This window comes from Argentina silus (assembly GCF_951799395.1).
Source record: "Argentina silus genome assembly, chromosome: 12".
Taxonomy (NCBI): domain Eukaryota; kingdom Metazoa; phylum Chordata; class Actinopteri; order Argentiniformes; family Argentinidae; genus Argentina; species Argentina silus.
The window spans coordinates 13,045,120-13,060,123 of NC_139666.1; the positions used below are offsets into that span (position 1 = coordinate 13,045,120).

The 15,004-nt window shown below is 41.4% G+C and overlaps 1 protein-coding gene across 1 annotated transcript; it reads left to right on the forward strand.

The window, feature by feature from the left end:
• Positions 1-4,501: 4,501 nt before the first annotated feature.
• Positions 4,502-14,346, forward strand: glra2 (glycine receptor, alpha 2; the record flags this gene model as incomplete). The annotated part of the gene is made up of 9 exons (XM_083682124.1): positions 4,502-4,569; positions 5,435-5,547; positions 8,010-8,077; positions 9,809-10,032; positions 11,651-11,733; positions 11,849-11,986; positions 12,079-12,293; positions 13,546-13,695; positions 14,059-14,346. 9 exons carry the CDS (start codon positions 4,502-4,504, stop codon positions 14,344-14,346), a joined length of 1,347 nt encoding a protein of 448 aa, XP_083538250.1.
• Positions 14,347-15,004: the final 658 nt, after the last annotated feature.

Genomic DNA, 15,004 nt, shown 5'->3' on the forward strand with positions numbered 1-15,004 from the left:
ACGGAGGTCTTAGAAGCCAGACACCGGAGTAGAAATGCAACAAGGCATGCAGGTGAGCTAACCCATGCAATGGATTTATAGTACCATCAACAGGTACAACCACAAATTCTTATTGGACAGTGAACATATTGTACACCCAATTAAACTTGATCCCTCTACCCTGTGAATCCCTTGTTAACCCTGGGTTTATGTGTTCAATCAGAATGTTTACACAGCCTCTAAAAAGGGCAGGAGGAGCTCACTAAAGCCCCATTTTGTAATCACCCAGACTGAGGAGTCTTTTGTCGTGACCAGAGTGAGTGCAGAGCGTATACTGAGGGTCTAGACTAGGGATCAGTGGGTTTCAGTGCTCAGTGATGGAGAAAGGCTCAGTGACTGCCAGGTTGGTCTCAGTGATGGGGGGAGGGGGGTTGTGATTGGCAGGTGGGCTCCACTCAAGACCCTCTGTTCCTCACCTGTCCCGGGGGGAGAGATGACCCCTGAGAGCAGCATCCCCTAGGTACTGAGGGGATCAGTCATCCAGGATCCACCTGCCACTGGCCGCTCAGAAAGCCCATATAGGGAAACCTCATAGATATGCTGTACTGTCTGTTTGGTAATCTCCACATTGAGACCAGGGCCTATTTCTTTTCAGTTGTGTTTGTCATCCACTATGTGTTTGTTTCAGAGACTCCAAATAGCTTTATTAAAGAATGAGAGACAGATTATGATAATTGTGAGGAATGTTGCCTCTGTTGAATTCATAAATCATCCCTGTCCTCATGAATTCTCTCATCAAATTCCTTTCATGTCTCCTCTGTCGTTCCAGTTGGGTTACAAAATCTCACACCAATATGGCTAACTGCCGGTGACATTCCACCTCCACTTTTTACTTTGTTTAGATCCATGGACTTAACGATGGAGGGGAAAAGTCATTAAGTGGGATAAAAATACCAGTGGTCGATGGGTGCAATGGATACTCCTCATACCTACTCTCTCCGCTCCACATGAGCATCAGAGAGGCTCAAGCCTGCTTGCTTTTTCCAGGTGGACTCCCCAGCCAGTTCAGCCTTATCTCTCTGTCTCCTCTCTCTCAATCTGCTTATTAGAGGGGGTCGATGAAGAGCAGCTCCCTCTGACTGGGGAGAGAATAGAAGCTTTCAGCAGGTGACTGCCTCAACTATGTCCTCCTGAAGATAATGTCATGTCGGTTTAAATCTGCACCAATCAAGTGGACAACATGGCCCGTTGTGGCAGCCTGTTCTCTCATAATCACTCACCAGCCTCCACATGCGACAGGAGCACTGCAGAACATTTATAGAGTGAACACATTCATTTATTCATTAAATACATTCTCTTTCCCTTGTTACCAGACTATGCAACATAGAGAGTACCTAATTAAGCTTTGCAATTAACTGATGATGGATTACTATATTCAATAAGACAATCAGTTACGAATGAAATGTAATTGCTTAAAAAAAGGAACTGTACATTTGGAATAATGATTCCTCCTTTGTAAACTGTAAACACACACTGCAGAAAACAACATCCATAGTAACAGGTGCACTTCAAACTTTAGGTTTGGATATGAAAGTTATAAATGGTGCTTCAAATCCATTTAGACAGCAGAGTCTAAATAGACTGCACTATAAAACAGGCGATGTGAAACCTCAAATTCCCTACAGAACAGCAGACAACAGTGGCCAATCTTAGTTTGTATCTGGGCAGCTTTAAAAGAGAAGCTATGCCTGTCCTCAGCTTTTATTTTAATGGCAGTTGGAAATCGAAGATGAATGAAATAAACTGCTCTGGTCAGAGGATCATTCTGTGTTATTCTTCCTAACACAGAGAGAGATACATCTCTCTTTCCCTTTGGTGACACACAGAATAGGGTTTCATTCCCTTAATTGTCTGGCCGAAGGTCCTTTTTTATGTGGACTAATGACCAATTGAAGCCAGAGGTGGTTGTAACATAGTCAAGCCAATTGCAGCTGTCTTTGAGATGGACACCAAGTGACACAAGGGTCAAGTGTGTCCTGACCCTAAACTCTGTGTCATTATTCATTTTACAGTAAATTGAGCCTGAATTCATTAGAAGTTTCTGGCACATCCACAAACCCTTCACCAAGCAAATGTTTCTCAATGGGGGTGTTCTTGGACATTGCAGGGGTCTGTAGGGGGTGCACATTACTCTCGCATTCAATCTTAAATGGGGTGAGTGGGAGGCGGTGCAGCTCACTACAGAGGTGTGGTTTGGTGTACCAGCCAAAGCCCAACCTTAAACATTTCTCAGGGTGAATCGGGACGTCACAGTTCACAGCCAATCACGTTCTGTTCCGATGATGAAAATACTGGGTTTATGTCCAAAGTTATTGTTTTTACACGTTTTAGTGATCACTTCAGTTCCTCTTTAATGCTTTTCTACATGACAGATACTTGAATGTGGTTGTTGTTGAGAAATTCTCTCTGGTATCTCAATTCACAAGAGCTCTAATGACAAAGCAAAGATGAAGCTCAAACCATAGCAAGCTATACATCCTGTACCATGAGATCCAATGTCATTTGGTTCAAAGCATTAACTGGGGGGGGGGGATTTCTTCCTCCTCAGTAGACAAGCTGGAAGCTGGTCAGTAACAGAGCGCCAGACAGAGGTGTAATATGGCCCCAGGCATGTCACAGCGTACAGGCTTGTGGTTCACTGTGGAATGATCTCACAGAGCCTACGCACTGTATAGGGATGCTTTGACATGAATGAAAGACAGGCTTTTTCTCACTATTGGCTATTTATTCCAATGCCAGCCCAAGTGGTGGTGGGACAATTAGCCACTTGCAGCTCTATAGCAGGCGGACAGAGTTTGGATTCATAATCGACAAATTCAGATTCTCATCATAGGAAGTATGCCCTATGATTATTGAACTTTCTGTGTTTGTGATGAACTTGTCTTTTGCTGTGTTGTGTATGTCAGTCCCACTAGCATGGTTGGTCCATCTGTCGGTCGGTCGGTCGGTCTGTCTCTCTGTCTGTCTGTCTGTCTGTCTGTCTGTCTGTCTGTCTGTCTGTCTGTCTGTCTGATGGCAGTTATCTACTGGCTCACTCTGGGTGGCCAACCTTTCAGCATTTCCAATAACGTGCCTCGGAAATCTGTTACCAGGGCAACCAGGGTACCAAATACATTCCCCAAGGTGTCTTGCTGGTGTGCCTTTTGTTTACACTATTCATATCGGAGGGACAATTCATTTATACTCACATAGTACAGGCTACATAATACAGGCTATATGAACTCCCCAACTGACAAAGGAAGTGTAATTATTATTATTATTATTATTATTTATTTTTTTACTATTTTTAAATGACATGGTATCCAAATTGTTTTTATGCTTACTGTTTTCATAGATCAATATTATTTTTAGACAGCATGTTTTCAAATAATGTTCACATTGTCATTACCAAAAGAAGGAAACTATTTCATGATACAACCCCATTAATATTGCTATCTAATGCTACCGTGTTCGCAGTGTGTATTCATCTCGCTTCAGAGCAATTATGTTTCACCCTGTTGAATTGCATTATTGTGTAAACTGCTCCTCATTCGTAATTGCACACGATTATAAAGGCATTGCATTTATGTCGCCTACCATACCATCTGAGTTTTTAAGTAAATATTCGTTTTGGTGGAGTGTACTTGTGGTACTTACGTACTGTGGGTATGTTAAACCTCAGAATATTGTCCTCTTCATTCTGTTTTCAATTGAATAGCCTGAAAAGATTGCAGGTTTCATCACACGCCTTATGATTGTAGCATGGGTGTTTGCATGGTGTCAGACAATGATGTGAGGGAATTCTCAAACCTCAAAGACAACTGTCTCACAAGACTATGCTGGCGCGCCACATTTTGACTTCTGCTGTGCACACTTCCATACAGTACAGGCAGCCGTGGTTGGACCTAACTTGCATTGTTTTGAAAGGGTTGTCCTCGTCATATATTTGACATATTGAAAATCAACTCACGTCCTCCAGTTCTTAAATGTTGCGCTTGCGCGCAAACCGGGAGCTGTCCAAGTGCTGAATATGAAGAGGCGTCCACTCGTCTCCCATTCCAGCAGTGGATGGTCTTCAGACCAGAGAAAGATCCAGCTTCAAAACACATAGACATTTTAAAGACTATATTTGAAACATTTTGAAAGTGAGAAAACGCCTTGCTCAAGGTTCCATATTCTGCGTCTTATAGGATACCTCGCACCTATCGAGTTCTTACCCACAGGTTCTTTTTTTCTGACAATGACTCCGAATTGATGTTTGCACATTGTCCACAGTTATACTGCACCTGGGATTCAGTGTTTCATCAAACTAAACTATGATCCTACGGACTGGAATGCCTTCTGCGTATTCTCTGTGTGCCACTAGAACACCCAACTGCGCTTTGGTCAGAAAGAAAACGATATTGCTGTTTGGATTGTGTGTTTGACCAACATTCACATATGGAAGAAATAAAGAAGTGAGGAAATTAAAAAAGCAAGAGGAATGAATCGCCCCTTTATCAAAGTCTTGACAGCTTTATTTGCATGTTTAATGGAGACCATCAGCTTCAGGTATGTGGGTGCTTATTTTCCTAATTAAACTTGAAATCCCTTGAAATAGTATGCTATAGATTTGGATGTTTTTGGAAAATCGAACGTCTTTACAAAGCTCGCATAAAGCAAAGCAAATGACCATCTAAAACAAAGTTTTAAATAATTGAGTATCAACCCCTTCCTAAACTCGCCGTGGACCTGGTTTATTAATGGAACATATACATTACTAAACTTATATTCAGTAGACAAAAGGGGTTAATACTGCTTTCTCTCAGGGTCGAAATGCGTATTGTCTGTAATATAACACTTATGGTTGTAGGCTCGTGAATACTAGGCTACATGCGCTTTGAAAGTGGCATTGCAAATGTGAACTTCTGTAAGAAATGCCATTTTCTTCAGATTGATAGCAAATTATAAGAAATGTGAAATTAATTTGTAAGAGAGACTCTAGTTACAGTACATGTAAGATAATTTATATTATTTTTCCAAGTTAATAAACAACGCTATACCTATACATACCGTCTGTGGGCGTTGTCAAGAGACATTTGAAACACGAAATGATATATTGCGTTGATTTGCTCTGAAGTGTGTACAGTAGGATGCATATAGGGACACAGTTGTAGTTTCAATAGCCTACAGTGGTAAATGATGGCTTTGTTTCCACTGTGCCAAGGTTTTCCTTCTCTGTTTGAATCTTTCCTAATCTAATAATTTCATGTGATACATTCACGTGTCTCTGCCTTTACTTACTTTATAGCCTACACATAAGGAGACCATGGTCTTTTTTGGTGGAATCGAAATGGAGAAGTGTAACCTCAAGATATTGCCTTGTATGTGCTTCTGACTGAGCAGGATGGTGTTGTCTTTTCTTTTTCTGTCACAGGGTTGTGGATGCCAAGGAGCATGTCTCCTCAAACTTGTCTCCCTCCGACTTTCTGGACTCACTGATGGGTCGAACATCTGGTTATGATGCACGTATAAGACCTAACTTCAAAGGTTGGTTTTGATTGATTTCTATTACCATTTTTACCTCACATGCATCTTAAAATAGCAGGATAAATCTACTTAACCAAAGGATGTACATCCCATATTAAGACGAACATTCCTCGGTTGAACACCCCCACAACAGTCAATACAACAGATTAGAAACAATGAATTCTCGGCTTGTCTATTGACCAAACTGGCCCCTTAGCAACAACAGACGTTTTGATGAAGAATGGTTATCAATCACAGCGGTAGACAGTGACATGATCATCCCTTTAGGAATTATTGGAATTATGTGAGGCGGTATGAACCTGAAGGGCTCAGACCAGGAATAAACATCAGACAGAGTTGTATATCTCTCCCTAGCATCATAATACCCTACGTACTTCTTATATAGCTATGAACCAGCTGTCAATCAAATAGAAGCCATCAGCTCCATTAAACACCAATAGCCTATTGGAAACTGGATAGAATAACAACAATGAGGAGCAAGGTCGCAGATCAGCGCTCCAAACAGACAGTGGTGCACAGTGACAGCACAGATGACGGATGGGATCCCCCTGGCTAGGCTGCAGGCTGCTGAGTTCCTCTGTTGGTGTATTGTGATGCTGGGGAGAGACACAGCATCTGCCGCTGTGTTGGAGCTGAGTGAGGAGGGGGAACACCCTGGGGCTCAGGCTCAGGCAGGCACAGCACACCCCAGACTGGGTCAGGTGGGGAGGGAGACCGGGGAGTGGGAACCGTACCAGAGAGGGCCGCCTACCGGGCCGACAGCAGATAGAACAGAGTAAACACAGGCTCTCTTAGGCCCAGAGATTGGTCAGCGAGGCTCAGTCTCAACCCAGAAACACTGACCCAGATCTATCTGTTCCATCTGGGAGAACAGGTAACAAATGTAGACAAGATCTCAGAAATGGGCTGAAGATGAGGGGAAGACATGTCTCTTTTACGCTGGTTATAATTTTGAAGGTATGGTATTTCCATTGGTATGGAAACACGCTGGAGTTGTGGGGAACAGTAATTGAGATAAAATGTCATTGATTATGGAAATATCTGGGCATATATCTTGTTCATTAGTGATTTCCAGTCTATGGTGGTTAAGTTATTTCAGTGTAATGGGTCATAACAGAGTCATGAGTCCCTACACACATACAGCACACATACAGTATACACACATGTACCTAACCCAGTGTATAGTGCATCTATATATGTTGCGCATCGATAAACACAAGGATGTACACACTGAACATGTACACACTGAACATGTACACACTGAACATGTACACACTGAGTGAATTGATAAACTATCATTATCACCTAGAACCTGCTCATTATTTTCTGTAACAACTGAATCCAGCAGTTCTGTTGAAACCTGACCTACATTTGCCTGCTGAGGTTGTTGTGAGGAGTTATTCAGTTCAATTTTTCTGCTACTGACGGCAAATGCCGCTGCCCGACTACGAACAGAGGCAAATATTAATACCAAGTCCCATGCAATATTGATGAGGAAAGCACAGAGGAAGGGCACTGTGCTCACAACTTCACTAAACACAGAGGGACCGAGATTTGCTTCGACTTTAAACGGTAAAAAACTGTCTGTGCTTGCTTGGAGATCTCACTTCAGAGGACTCAGTGGAGTAAAATGACATACTGTAGTATTTACTGTAATGTAATGTCGTACAAAATGTATTACCAAGTGTAACATAGCTACTATAGGTACTATAGCTCTCTACAGCAGACTAGATTATTTGTACACAAGAAAGTGTTGGATAGAAAGTGTTATATCCTGATTTGTGATTTAACTGTTTTTCTGTCATCCTTTCTCAAATATATGAGTTGAATGTGTGTGCGTGCGTGCGTGCGTGCGTGCGTGCGTGCGTGCGTGCGTCCGTCCGTCCGTGTGTGCATGCGTGTGTGTGAGACCATGCCAACTGCCAATTAATCCCATTTTGATAGTATAAATAGCTGCTTTTAACTGTTCTTCAATTCAATTCAGCAAAACATTTCATGCCATAAGCCGTATTTAGCTATTCAATGACTGTCCCCTCCTACAGTACCTGGCTACATTGCTTTTACCATTGTTTGTTGTAATATTTGATCTTATCATGTCATTTTTACTTTATCTTATTACCAGACAGATGTCAGGTGAATGACTTGCTAGTATCCCTATGGTGAATGACTTGCCTGTAGCCCTATGATCTGCATGGGGTGCTTCTGGAGAAGAAAAAGAAACGCCTTGTATTATGTTGATGCAATCTATTCAGAGAAATGTGTAGTGAAGGTGATGAAACACAGTGGCTTGCTGTCACAACTAATTAAAACCAGCTTACATCCAACATATTTTGTGGTGTACTGTTTTGTAGTGTATCTGAACCTCTATTTGCCAAAGCACCCTTTGCAGATACAGAAGAAGATGATTAGAGATTAAACTGTTTGACTTTTTCTTGTCACCTCATTCTCATTCCATTTCACAGGTCCCCCTGTAAACGTTACATGCAATATTTTTATCAACAGTTTCGGCTCTGTCACAGAGATAACCATGGTAAGTCCTGATTAATTCCTGCCCTGTGCAACGTGTCAACGTGTTATTTATCGTCCATCCTGCAGGTCCACCAGTTAATGTTAGCTGCAACATATTTATCAACAGCTTTGGTTCTATAGCAGAAACTACAATGGTGAGTTGGGGATTATGATTGGCCATGTTCGAACAGCCTTGCTCTTTGCTCTGGAGTTAAGACCATAAGAACCATCCAATTTCTTTACTTGTACATGAACAAATATTTTTCTTGACTTTTTGGATGTTTTTTTATTTTTCTGTTTGTTTTACTTATTCACATATCACCACCCTAGTCTATTGGCGGGTCCAGGAGGAAGGTAGCTAGCAGACACTGAGCACCAAAATTGGATCAAATATGTTTCCCATAATACCCAAGGCAATTTCGGATTGCTATTCCCATGACACTCCCTGTGCATGTGTTAGATTAGTTCTGTTTTAATAATTCACACAGCGAATGCCAGCAAATTATTCACTTTAATTGCAGCCAATACCTGTAGGTGTGAGGGCTTAGGGGCTGTGATAGAAACAGATTGATTGGTCTAATGTCTGAAGACACTGAACTGCCTAAGGGGTAAACAATATGAAACCTGGGATTCCACATTGGATCTCATTCAATAGCTCCTATCAAGGCATTCATAATTAGTCAGAACTTTGTCAATTAAAGTCTCAAGTTCTTGTAATATATAAACAAGGTTTGCCAATGTTCATCAACAGCGGAGCCATTTTTTGGACATTTGCTCACAACTGTTCAGTATGTTTTTACACAGACACTCATTTGGAACCGCCAATATACTGTTGCTTACGGAATATGTATGATCTGAGAGGGCGAGAAATGGCAACTCATTTGATAAGATCTGTTCATCAGCAATCAACTGAGCTTCTTGAGACTTGCACGATTCAATACTATCTGCATCTTCAAATTCCAATGGACTTTCTTAGTCAAAAACCTTTCCAAAAAGGACTTTCTTTATTCACCGAAACATCATCTATCTCCTAGTATGGCACTTCAGCACTATTTATAGAGAAGCAGAGATATGGAGCAAGAACTAAAGTCAAATGTACGTGTCAAATTGTATTAGATGGCTCCTTTAAAAACATGTTTTTTTATCAGCTTTACTGTTTGTGTACTGTTGGGATTTTAGATGATGGTGTGTGGTGATCTAGAAATGTATTGAAATCCATGTATTGCCTGTCATTCATGTTATTGTTTATCATATTACAGTAAATGTTTCTCCCAGACCTTTTTTTTTTTACAATGCCTCTTTTTGTCATAAGCAATATGAGGTTGTTAGCAGCAGTAATAATTGTGGAAGTGGGACATACACTGTAAGTGGCAGGATTGATATTTGATATTCGAAGTGATGACTAATAGACTAATTAGTATCATTGGCATCATTGGTGCCATGCCATATGAGCTTCATGGTGACAAATGCCTTTGGGTAGTATGTCACTTTGTATGTCACTTTAATTCAAACAAAATCCTGAGGCAGACTTTTGGCCTAAATAAGTAGAAGATGTTATTCTACTATACAGTATATTACAGGCTTTACAGTTCTGAATAAGGTGTAAAAATCCATAGCAAACAACAATCTGTTTTGTTCAGGAGTAAGTCATCAGTCATTTTACTGTTTGACACTATTCTGCCACTAAAAGTGCAGCACAGTACTTAGACATGTGAAAGTAAAGCATTAGCAAAGCTGATCACCATTTCCCCAGGACTACAGAGTAAACATCTTCCTGCGGCAGAAGTGGAATGACCCACGGCTGGCGTACAGCAAGTACCCTGATGACTCTCTGGATTTGGACCCCTCCATGTTGGATTCCATCTGGAAACCTGACCTCTTCTTCGCCAATGAGAAAGGTGCCAACTTCCATGATGTCACCACAGACAACAAGCTCCTGCGAATCTTCAAGGACGGTACTGTCCTCTACAGTATCAGGTGAGATTTGTGCCATGCATTGGTAATACACATATTAGATACAGTGCATCTGTTTTTCTGTATGAGCCTTACAGAAAAACAGCTTGATATTGGAAACTCCTCTATTACTAGGTATGATACGTGCATGTACTGTCGATTGAACATTTCGTGTTTGAAGTATCATGATGGAAACATCAAAACAATGAACAATATGAAAATCCAGCGATATTTCATCAGACTGTCAGGAGTCTACTTTAGCAGCATTCCACCCTCCAGCACTCCATGCAATTACTCATATAAGAGAAACAATATAGTTCCAACAAAGTCTACCTGCCTGGAGTATGCAGCACTAATCAGCACTGTGATAGTCTCCAAGTGGAGTTTCAATACTACAGCTTTACAAAGGAATACTATGGTACTTTTCCCAAGATATTATATTGATTTCCTCTGATCTTATATGTTCTTTGACTTTTCCACTGCAGGCCAAAAGTCCAGTGTTTGGGATAAAGATCTCTGCATATCTCCTGGAGGAGGATGTATTACAATCTCAATTATACAATTTGGAGCAGGGGATTTTTTTTTCTTTTTATAAAAAGGGACTAGAAATGATGCAAGCAATGCTATCTGATATAACTTCAATTCTATATATATAATAAACCAAATAAATACATGTTTTACAATCTCAAAGTCAACTCAACTATAGCTACAGGAGGAGGAGCCTACTGACAGACCTTCCAGAGGCTAAACAGAGAACCTTGCCTCAAAGATGTTAACAGTGTGTGCAGTGGGGCAGAATGAGAATACAGGCAACTCATGTATTCATTTTCTTGGGTAGTTGCTTCAAGTCAATATATTTGCCTAGCATTGCAGAGGATCAATAAGATCGAACCACTTCAAATAGACTCAACTCTTTGTTGATGACATATGGCAAAAAATCTGTCAATAGCCCTCTCTCTCGCAAAATCAGCTGTACACTTGGGTGCAAATCTGCACTACAAGATATGAAAATACATTTCATTTTCATTTTCAATATCACTTCAGTCACACATGGCAGTGTATTTTCTAGGCGAGGCAGAGGTATAATGCAGATCAATTTGGGCTCCATTTGGAGAGCAGATTGGGGCTGAGTGGAGCCCAGGTGTGGAGGGAGGCAGGGGGCTGTGGAGGAGATGAAAGGTGAAGCCGCTCGGCCCATTCATGGGAGAGATGAGAGAGAGAGCAGACTGGAGACGACAATGCATCTCAGAGACAATAACCCACCGTAATGAAAGTGTGATAGGAACCTGCTGAAGGGGATCCCACATGCTGTGTGGGAGGTTCTCTCCGACGAGAACGAGAGATCGAGCATTCATGGGCAGGAAAAGAGCATACCATTAGCACATATACTGTAGGCTTTAGAAACAGTGGGGTCTCAACAGAAACAAAAACTATAGTAGTAGTAACATTGTGTGGAAATGATCAGTTATTTTACACACTATTTTAGCTTGCATTGTATTGAAAAATGGAACATTGCCCTAGGAAAGACATACAACATGATGATTAGATGTATTTAGAATTCATTGTGTACTGTATTTATGTACCTTCTTGAGAAATGTATGCTTAGGGTTTTTAATAACTTTTACCTGTGTATTCCTCTAAGGTTGACTCTTATTCTGTCCTGTCCAATGGATCTGAAGAACTTTCCCATGGACCGGCAAACCTGTACAATGCAGCTGGAGAGCTGTAAGTATCTTTCCACTGGATCCAGCATAGAATTGCCCCTTACATATTGTTTTTAAAATGCTTTTTCAATGCTATGATATCTGACCTGTTTTTGTTGTATTCATTTGTTCCCCAGTTGGCTACACCATGAATGATCTGATCTTTGAGTGGCTGGAAAACGGTGCTGTACAGGTGGCAGACGGGCTTACTCTGCCCCAGTTCATCATGCGAGATGAGAAGGAGCTGGGCTACTGCACCAAAAACTACAACACTGGTCAGAGAACACAAACAGTACAGTACATTTACCTCTTCCGCTTCGTATGTCTGACTACATTATCTGATGTGTCTTTTTCTTTTGTTTTGCAGGGAAATTCACCTGTATTGAGGTGAAGTTCCATCTTGAGAGACAGATGGGTTACTACCTGATCCAGATGTACATCCCCAGCCTCCTCATCGTGATCCTCTCCTGGGTGTCCTTCTGGATCAACATGGACGCCGCACCCGCCAGAGTGGCCCTGGGCATCACTACTGTACTCACCATGACCACCCAGAGCTCGGGCTCCAGAGCCTCCCTTCCAAAGGTACAGTAAGCCTCTCAGCCTCATCTTGACAGGATGATTTGACAATCTGATGGTCAGGGTTAATGGGCTGTGTGCAGCTCAATGAATCCTCCATTCTCCACTCATGTCATGAGTCATCGATGATCAGCTACTGTTGAACTCACCAAATCCACACTTAGATTTGAGCTCAGTTTTTGAAGATTGGATTCAAGTGTCCATTTCTTTTCCCACTATGAAAACATCAATGAATATTATTCATATATTCAATATATTATTCAGAATCAATAAGTTGTAAAACAGAGGTGTCTATGAAACATTTGATCATTGAACATTGTATTGACAATAGATTTTACATATTACAATAGCAAGATTGTCTGTTGAAGTGCATAATATACTGTATTACGAACTGAAACAGCAGTGGATATACAGTGGCAGCTTCAAACACACGGTAAATTGGTATTCATACGTCGAGAGAGGAACAGGCAGTGTGAGTCATGTCTTGAAGATCAATCACTCTCCCACTCATCGGCCTGCACATGACTATTGAGGGCTTGGCCTCGTCAGAGAGTCCTACATGAAAGGCCTTCACACTGATAAATATTTTGAGGGAGGTCTTTGAGAGCCTCCCAACAACAAAAGCTCAATATGCCTTAAGTGCACTCAAAAAATTGAGTTGTTTTCTCACCATGCAAATCACCTGTCTCTTTGAGAGACAGAGACAAGGTCATTCAGTGATGAATAGGAGAACATCCTCCGGAGCTGAGGTTCCATCTCACCTCCTTAGCAAAGAAATAGATTAAATAGACTGATAAAGGTGCATGTCTAGCTACTGTTTCCTTTATATTACCTTTGTAATTAAAGCAGCAATTATGTGCCCCAGTGCTATCACTGCAATCACTGATACTGCCGGGAGCATTGAAAGTATAAAGCACTTATTAACAAATACCGCCTACTAATTATAGCGATGTAGTAAGTTGCAGCGTTTACATAACAAGCACAATGAGGGAAGATGAAAAGTTGAAACATTTGAATGAAAGATGGAAAATTATCCAGTGATAATAACAATGCATTGTGTTGACAGTACATGTTGTACATCTAAAGATATACAGTATATTGATATATGTTGTCTCCTATTTCCAAGCTAACTCACACCAAACATGATCGTATGCCTGTCATAAATTCAACAATTATATACTTCACACAACTGTATGTTTTGAATCAAATTCAGTGAATAGAGTTACAGTGTATTTTTGTTTGTCTGTCTGTCGTCCAGGTGTCCTATGTGAAAGCCATTGATATATGGATGGCAGTCTGTCTCCTCTTCGTATTCGCTGCCCTACTGGAATATGCTGGGGTGAACTTTGTCTCCAGGCAACAGAAGGAGTTCCTTCGCTTGAGGCGAAGACAGAGACGGAACCACAAGGTAAACACTAGTCTTCAGGAGTAGTCCCTCTGAAACGCTAACTGCTGTGTCTGTTGCACAAGTGCCTGAACTATTTGAAAGGTGTCTTTTTAAATTTTTAAACGGGCCTACTGTACAAGAGGAGAAAAGAGCATGAGTGTGTGAGTGTGAGTGTGTGTGTGTGTGTGTGTGTGTGTGTGTGTGTGTGTGTGTGTGTGTGTGTGCGTGTGTGTGTGTGTGTGTGTGTGTGTGTGTGCGCGTGTGCGTGTGTGTGTGTGTGTGTGTGTGTGTGTTTGTGTAACATTCTCTAGTTATTCTTTCTCTCAATTGAACAGAAAGTTACCCCCTTAGTATTGCCTGGTCTATGTTTTGTTTCACCTGCAGGATGACGACATGAGGGAGGGTCGTTTCAATTTCTCGGGTTACGGCATGACTCAATGTCTGCAGATGAAGGATGGGACCGCCGTTAAAAATACTGCCCCACTCCCTGCCCCCGCAACGCCCACCCCCAAAGACATAGACACCATGAAGAAGAAGTTTGTGGACAGAGCAAAAAGGATCGACACGGTCTCCAGAGCAGCTTTCCCTCTGGCCTTCCTCATCTTCAACATCTTCTACTGGATCACCTACAAGATCATCAGGCATGAGGACATACACTCACCCTCTACTTAGGGACATCTCATTTCTCCCTCCTTCTCTCATTTCTCTAAAGGCGGAATGCTTAGACAGCACAGTGAGACTGATGTTGTTGTGAGACTGTACATTACGGAGAGGCACAGTGTTGTTGTAGATGGTGTTCTTTCAGGGATAAAAAGTAGATGTTCATGCAAAATCATAGACAAATGCACATGTTTTGATTATCAAATGAACAGTTGGTGAGACCCAGGTGTATGTTTTTTTGATGTGTTGCAGCATAATATTTCTTGGAGATTCTTCAAGGGTTTTTACTCAAGGCACAGTACAATGATGAACCAAATGTTACAAAACAATACTGCCTTTGCATTTGTATGACCTTGCAATGGAGCAACATTCCATGGGTTTGTATGTACAGTAATCTGAGCTTTAGTTGAGGATAGAGACTTTTGTTGTGGTGAAGAAAAACGTGAAAAATGTGAACGATGTAGAACAGTTTTATACAATTGTACTGCAGTTCCTTCCTGTTTCTACAAAGTGAGCAGCAATTCTTCCATTTGTTAGGCAGTGAGCACAATGTGTACACACACACACACACACACACACACACACACACACACACACACACACACACACACACACACACACACACACACACACAGAGAGACAGGCAGTACCACACACACATAACCTATAC